Raw genomic sequence first — 7,500 nt, 5'->3', positions numbered from 1 at the left:
TAATCTGTTTTTTTTTCCTCATATAATCCACAAGTATTATATTATATATTATATAATATAAATATTGTATATATATAAAATATAATATATATAATATATATATATATATATATATATATATATATATATATATATATATATACAATTTCTGTAGAATCTGCTGCTTTACAGGGATGTAATAACGAAGCTAAAACATGTGGAGTAACTGATACGGTGAGGTTTTCAGTAAGGAGATGTTTGTACACATTTACAGAAGGAGCCACGTTTCTCTGTAAGCATTTTTGTCTCATTAACATCTAGAAAGAAAAAAAAAAACCTTATAGCTACTATAACATCAGTAAAAACTGTAACAGAATTAAACATACTGGATAAAAAATAAGTCGTGCGATTGTTTAATAAAAAACGATGTGTCGACACCTCGCTGCAGTGTTAGAGGAATAAATCACTGCTGCACATTCGACTCTAAGGTGAGAAGAGTCGCTGTGCTTCAGTGTTGGTTATCTCCCTATAACGCCATGACACAGAGTGTTACATGTGTGGAGGAATGTGTGTGTGTGTTAGTGTGTGTGTCTCAGGATGGATTATGGTGCTATAATAAGGGGGTAAACAAAGTCAGCGCCATGAAAACATGTTTTGATTTTACGCCTCACATCTCTAGAAAGGTGTACTCGAGCGAAACCTCAGCACCTGTCCAACGGAGTGACAGACTTTCTCCTCTGTGTGTGTGTGTGTGTGTGTGTGTGTGTTATACTAATTCAGATCGCGATGACAATGTACCATGACTTTCAAAGAGCTGCTCCATAAATCCGTACACTGTTGCTGGATGTTTCTGTGCATGCGCTGTGTATATTTGGAAGCGAGCCTTTTCATTTACACACTTTCTATTTTCTGACTTGCTGAGTGCGCTGTTCTGCGTGATAGTGAGACTGAAACCTCATCCCTCGTATTCAATTAATTCCCGTAATCTGGAGCCTGTTTAAGGTGAGCGGCGGCCCAGGCGGCCGGCTTCTCACATATTCCCCAGCTGGAAATAGCATTAGAGTCGATCGGCTGCTATCGACTAGCTCAGAAGGACACTAGACGAAGGCAGGGACAGGGGCACTGGGACAGACGTGGTGCAATTAGTCGTGTGCTCAAAAGTCATTCGGACAATTTAGAAATCAAACTGTATTTATCCTAGATACATCCTGATAATTTGACACGATATCAGTACATTTTTATTGCAATTAATTATTATAATTCAACAGACAACATGCTATTTTTTTAAATATTTTGCATTATTTATGTGTTCAGTTTTGTTTAAAAGTTTTAATTCTTGTTTTCGTTTCACATTAAGAAAACAAACTTGAATTTTGCTTAAATAAGTGACATGACAATCTTTTTATACTCTTTTTTTATTTGATTCATGATTCATTGAGTCAATCCTTCAACGTATTTTAAATGAGTCACTGTTCAATTGAATCACTAATCATGCGAATCACTATGTAAGTCCATCTGAGTCTAGATGAATCGCTATGTGAATCAGGCTGTATTAAAAGGAATCACTCTCTAAGTGAATCAGTATCTAAATGTATGAATCAGTATCTAAAAGAATCTCTGTCTAAATGAAAATCGACTTTGAATCAGATCAAAATGAATCACTAACAGAAGTCTGATAAAAACGGGGTGTATTAAATTATTTACATTAACATGCCATAATATAAAACCTAATAGACAACAGGAAAGAATAAATAATTAAGTGACTGAACAAACCATACAGTCTTAGGACTAACAAACATCACTTACTGTTCATCGTGTTTAATTAAGTGAGGAAGACAAAATTGGTGTGTTTCACGCTCGCATGCTTTTCTGTGCAAACTGTGTAGATGTGGATGAGTAAGTACATAATCACTGAGAATGTGTGTTTGTGTGTGTGTGTGTGTGTGTGTGTGTGTGTTTTCACAGTGTCTGTACGGGTGTTACGTCCACTCCTCTATAATCCCCACCTTCCACCGCAGGTGTTACTGGCTGCTACAGGTAAGACCTCTTTATCTATCTATCTATCTATCTATCTATCTATCTATCTATCTATAGATCTAACGATTTATCTGTTTATATGTCTTTCGAACTGTCTGTCGATCTATCTTTCTACTATAAATCTGTCTGTCTTTCTGTTTATCAGTGTGTAGGGGGAAATATATAAAAAGAAAGGGTGAAAGAGAGAGAGAGAGAGAGAGAGGGAGAGAGATGAGATGTAGCACAGATTGAAGGAGAGAAAAAGGAATGCTGCTGTTCTTAACTCACATTCACTCGAACTTGCCTTGATTGCCAGAGGCAGAATGTGTGTGTGTGTGTGTGTGTGTGTGTGTGTGTGTGTGTGTGTGTGTGTATGTGTGTGTGGGACAGCACTAGACTATTCTGTTGGCGTGTCTCAGCTCTGCCTCTGTACCCCGTGCAGAAGAAGGCTGCTGTGGACGAGGAGTATTGAAGAAAGCAGGAATCTTATAAGAAAACTAACCTCGATCCCAGCATGACGTCCGCTCATTTTCTAAAGCGCAGTTCAGTTTGAGACTGATCATAGATTTATGGAGAGTTTTCTCCCCACTCGGCCTGTCTGAAGCACATGATTGATCACAGCGAGCGAGAATAAGCGCATCAGTAAGAGACCGAAGCAGCCGTTCCTCCTCTCACTTTTCCCAACTCTGTAAAATCTCGGGCAGCTGATTAACAGCATGCCGCAGCTCGCTCTATCCGAAACCGTTGCACATGTCGTACTCCATGCAGCGTGTTTATATACCACGTGTGCTATGTTTACTGGAACCGTTGTGAAATTAAAGGAAGCTAACAGTCGATTGACACATGGCTTTTAGACATGATTACTGCTGCTCCAGCCGCCGCTTCGCCCCGATCAATACTCTCCCATCCACCAGAGCAATCACTTGAGCTCAGATTTCACAAATGAATAGCTGTCAATAATACTCTAACTGCACAGAACAATCCAAGTACACTAACCGTGTGTTGGTGTTAAAGCAAGGAGCATAAAAAGAACTTGTTTTTCAGCTGGCTAGCAGTCAGACGTGTGTACACGTCACAGAGCGCTGGCCATGGTGCTGATCGCTCCAGCGGCGCATCTCTACTCACACCCACACAAAAATACACAAACTCACAGGATTGGGATTCATACATTTTATTCAGGATGTGAAAAATGTGGTGAGCAATTTATCGATAGATATTTTCCAGCATGACCTCATTAGACCTTTCTTACCCCCCCATTAAGACAGCCAATCAGTGTACAACTGCGGAATGATCGACAGCTCTGTAGGTGTTTGGAACTGTCGGATCTGGAAGCCCTGCCCCCTTCTCTCTAATCGTCCCACATTAGTCACGTTTCTTCTCCACTTGGTTTTCCCTCGAGGAACACAGAGAGTGAAATTTACTGTACGTTCGATTTAAATAACACTACACAAGCATATAGACACCATCGGTTATTAAAGTGTACCTATCAGGGATGTGCACGTTGTTCAACAAAAGGTCAAGCGTAAAGTGTAAAGTGTATAAAGCGTACAGCGTGAGGTAAAAACGATTGCACTTATTTATTCATTGAGATGTTTGGCTTGAGCCAGTGCACACGTGAAAGACACGCATTAGTCACCGTGGCCTGAATGGCAGGCTACATGATTACTGTTTACCACGGCGCAGCGTGTCGCCTGCATCTTTTATGAGAGGGAATTTATTTACCACCGTCGAAGGGCACGAAGTCGCTCGAGCGTTAAAGCAAGCAAACGGCGTGAGGACGCGGTGCGGAAGGACAAGAGACTTTCACTTTTTCTCTCTCTCCTGTCCAGCCTGCTTTCCTGTTACACATGGAGTAAAGTTTTTACCTCCTGTGTACCTAATTCTTTTGGGGGGTTTTAGAATAATAATGAAGGCTACAGACGAAATAACACAGAGGGAGGAGTGCAATCAGGACGGAACGTGTCAGACAAACTGAAACTCTTTTAGATTTTTATTTCTTAGGCGGAGGTCTGTGTGTGACTCATGTCTTACATACTGCAGACCGAGAAGGAAAGTTGTTAAACTCGGAGACAAGAGAACACAGTCAGACGTGGGAGACTGGATGGGAGGGGCTTACCGTGTATCACCTGTCAATCACAGTGACATGAGTCAATCCTGGGCATCTGTAAGCTTGTGTATGTAGAAGATGGCTTCATGTGTCTTGGAAGAAGGATATGAGAGTCTTTACTTTCCCTCATTGGTAGATGTTGAGTAAAGAATTGTAAGTAAATAAATAATTAAATAAATAAATAAATAATAAGCTGGACCGCTCCAAATTTCTCCGTAATAATTTTCAAATGCAGAAACTTTAAACTATCATGACCAAAATTTCTTCCTCCTCCTCCTCCTCCTCCTCCTCCGCCTCTGCTTTTGACTCGTGTCAGATTTTATTGTTTTAATCAAAACCAAAAATTTCTCACTCTCGATATAGACACATCAGTTCATTTCATGTCCAGCTAGAATTAATGGAATTAAACTTCAGAAGGTCCTGAGAGGTGGAGCTTAAGGCTCAGGGATTACTGGAGAATGTGATCTGCCTGAGTTGAAGACCTTCTCTCCATCCAGATCTGAGAGAGTACAGGAAGGGAAATATATCAGTGCCTTTACTGACTTTACTCTGATAATCATACAGCTGCCTGAAGATAACATGCTGGTATGCACTAGCTTTGGATGCTGCTACACTTATACGTATTTCGGCATGCATATATACACACACACACACACACACACACACACACACACACAGCCTCCTGAGACTGCCCTGTCTGATACTACAGACAGGTGTGGCCAACACTGGTGCCAGTGTGTTATTAGCACCCACTTTCTCTCCAGACCGGATGAACCATTACTTTACACACACTCTCACACACACACATACACACACATACACTACTTTCTCCTACTCTACAGTCATGTCCTCAGTGTGACAGTGGGATTGGAACAGAAAAACCTGATAGAAATGCTCAGTGTTTTATACAACGAATAACTGAATGGAGAAAGGTGTGGGTGTGTGTATGTATGTGTGTGTGTGTTTTGTGCTACAATGAGGTGGTGTGATGAAACTGATTACGTTACTGATTACGAGTTACTGAAGAAGTTGATCATTTTCCTGTAACAGCGCATCCTGAAGTGTTTTATTCCTCCTACATCACGGACGTTTGCCAGTTTATTGATTATAAACCACATGCACATGAAGCTGGGGGGTTGGGGGGGTATGCACGGTGGCTTAGTGGTTATCACGTTCGCCTCACACCTCCAGGGTTGGGGTTCGATTCCCGCCTCCACCTTGTGTGTGTGGAGTTTGCATGTTCTCCCCGTGCCTCGGGGGTTTCCTCCGGGTACTCCGGTTTCCTCCCCCGGTCCAAAGACATGCATGGTAGGTTGATTGGCATCTCTGGAAAATTGTCTGTAGTGTGTGAGTGTGTGAGTGAATGAGAGTGTGTGTGTGTGCCCTGTGATGGGTTGGCACTCCGTCCAGGGTGTATCCTGCCTTGATGCCCGATGACGCCTGAGATAGGCACAGGCTCCTACAGGCTTTGAACAGTCGCTCCCTCACCAGCTTCTCTTTATTCTCTATGTTGAAGTAAATAAAACAAAAGCATGAATTCTTCTGTCCTGAAAACTCCCGAAATCTGAAAGTTTCACAGGTTTACTGAAGCCGAAACTGGAGACTCCTTCAATAACCGTTATATAACAACTCTAATAAAATTGTCTTTGGGAATGAGCTGTTACTATGGAAACGATAACGTATCAGATGTATTAATCCTGCGATTTGCAGCTGTACCACTATCATAGTTACCGGTACAGACAATCAATCAACACCGCCTGACCAATCAGAGAGGAGAAATATATATATATATATATATATATATATATATATATATATATATATATATATATATATATATATATATATATATATTATAATGCTGCTTTGGTAATGTTCTTACACAGCAGTCAGGGCAATAAAGCACACTTATAAAAAATTGAGAAAGAAATTAAAAATCAGAGAGAGGACAATAGAGGAGGAGAAGGAAAACAGCTGAAAAACATCACCAAAAAAAAGAAGCCCATCACAATATCCCCAGCGCTAATTGAAAAGAGAGCAAATTAATTACGGTAATGAAGCAATTAAAAGGCTGTCACGCACCCCGGCTTCTCGTTTAGGCCAGTAAGCATTTTGCTTTTCTCTTTTTTTTCCTCCATTCCCCCTGTGTCCACATGCAAGATCCATGTCCTCTTCACTTTCAAGATCTTTCCTTCTCTTCTCTTTCTTTTTTTTTTTTTTGAGATCAATGAGATGAAAGCTGGGCAGTGGGGTGAGCTCAGGGTCATTCAGTGTGTGTGTGTGTGTGTGTGTGTGTGTGTGTGTGTGTGGGCCAGTTTGTTAGGAGGTGAAGGACAGATTGTATGGTGAGCAGACAGAGAGCGACCTTTTCCCCTGGTGACCCCGGTCGTCTGTGATGGAGGTTTTTACTCAGTCGTGTGCTGCAGTTTCTACAGCAGAGCGATTAGGGGACGTGTCACAAACATCACAGATTCCTCTGGGGGTTTCTTTGGTTGGGGTTTTGGAGTTTTAGGGTTTTGGAGCAGTGTCTACCTTGGGTCACGGGGAGCCTGTGCCTATCTCAGGCGTCATCGGGCATCAAGGCAGGATACACCCTGGACGTGCCAACCCATCACAGGGCACACACACTCTCATTCACTCACACACTCACACACTACGGACAATTTTTCCAGAGATGCCAATCAACCTACCATGCATGTCTTTGGACCGGGGGAGGAAACCGGAGTACCCGGAGGAAACCCCCGAGGCACGGGGAGAACATGCAAACTCCACACACACAAGGTGGAGGCGGGAATCGAACCCCCAACCCTGGAGGTGTGAGGTAGTTAACCACTAAGCCACCGTGCCCCCCTACATTGTGTTTTATTTTTGTTTATTTATTTGTAAACTTGTTTTTTAAAGGCTTTAAAAATTATCATTGATGATGATGATGATGATTAATTATTATTAAGTATGTACAGTATATCATTAGTCTTAGATAACATACCATACAAGTCTATGTCTATGAGCTGTTACCATAGAAATGATAACGTATTAAAACAAACAAATTAATGTCAAATCGTTTGTTAGAATTTTGCAGGTTAACCATCAAACATTGTGTTGTTGCAATAAGAATCAAAATAACCCTAACAGTTATGAACTGTTATGAACACCACTGTAGATGTGGTGGAGGAAATGTCAGAGCATGCATATTCATTAGAAATTTAAATTTCTATAAATAATTAGAACACTTCACTTTAGACCACACCCACTTTAGTTTCAATCTGAATGCAGATAGAGACAGTGAAGTTTTGTTAGCTCTCCTGTGTGTGTGTGTGTGTGTGTGTGTGTTTGTCTGCACTATATATTTATGAGCAGTGTAAATTTCACATCAGGCAAATGGAGAGAAAATCACTTTT

At 41.1% G+C, this 7,500-nt stretch overlaps 1 protein-coding gene across 3 annotated transcripts in view; it reads left to right on the top strand.

The window, feature by feature from the left end:
- LOC132837967 (calmodulin-binding transcription activator 1-like) overlaps positions 1-7,500 on the top strand; it is a 252,278-nt gene that overhangs the window by 204,505 nt on the left and 40,273 nt on the right. For all 3 annotated transcript variants that reach the window (XM_060858022.1, XM_060858023.1, XM_060858021.1), the window contains exon 5: positions 1,945-2,016. In XM_060858022.1, coding sequence (XP_060714005.1) covers positions 1,945-2,016 — 72 coding nt within the window. The remainder of the gene's footprint in view (positions 1-1,944; positions 2,017-7,500) is intronic.

This window comes from Tachysurus vachellii, chromosome 22, assembly GCF_030014155.1.
Source record: "Tachysurus vachellii isolate PV-2020 chromosome 22, HZAU_Pvac_v1, whole genome shotgun sequence".
NCBI lineage: Eukaryota > Metazoa > Chordata > Actinopteri > Siluriformes > Bagridae > Tachysurus > Tachysurus vachellii.
Note: the sequence above shows the minus strand (reverse complement) of the source record. Positions and strands in the feature narration are given on the sequence as shown.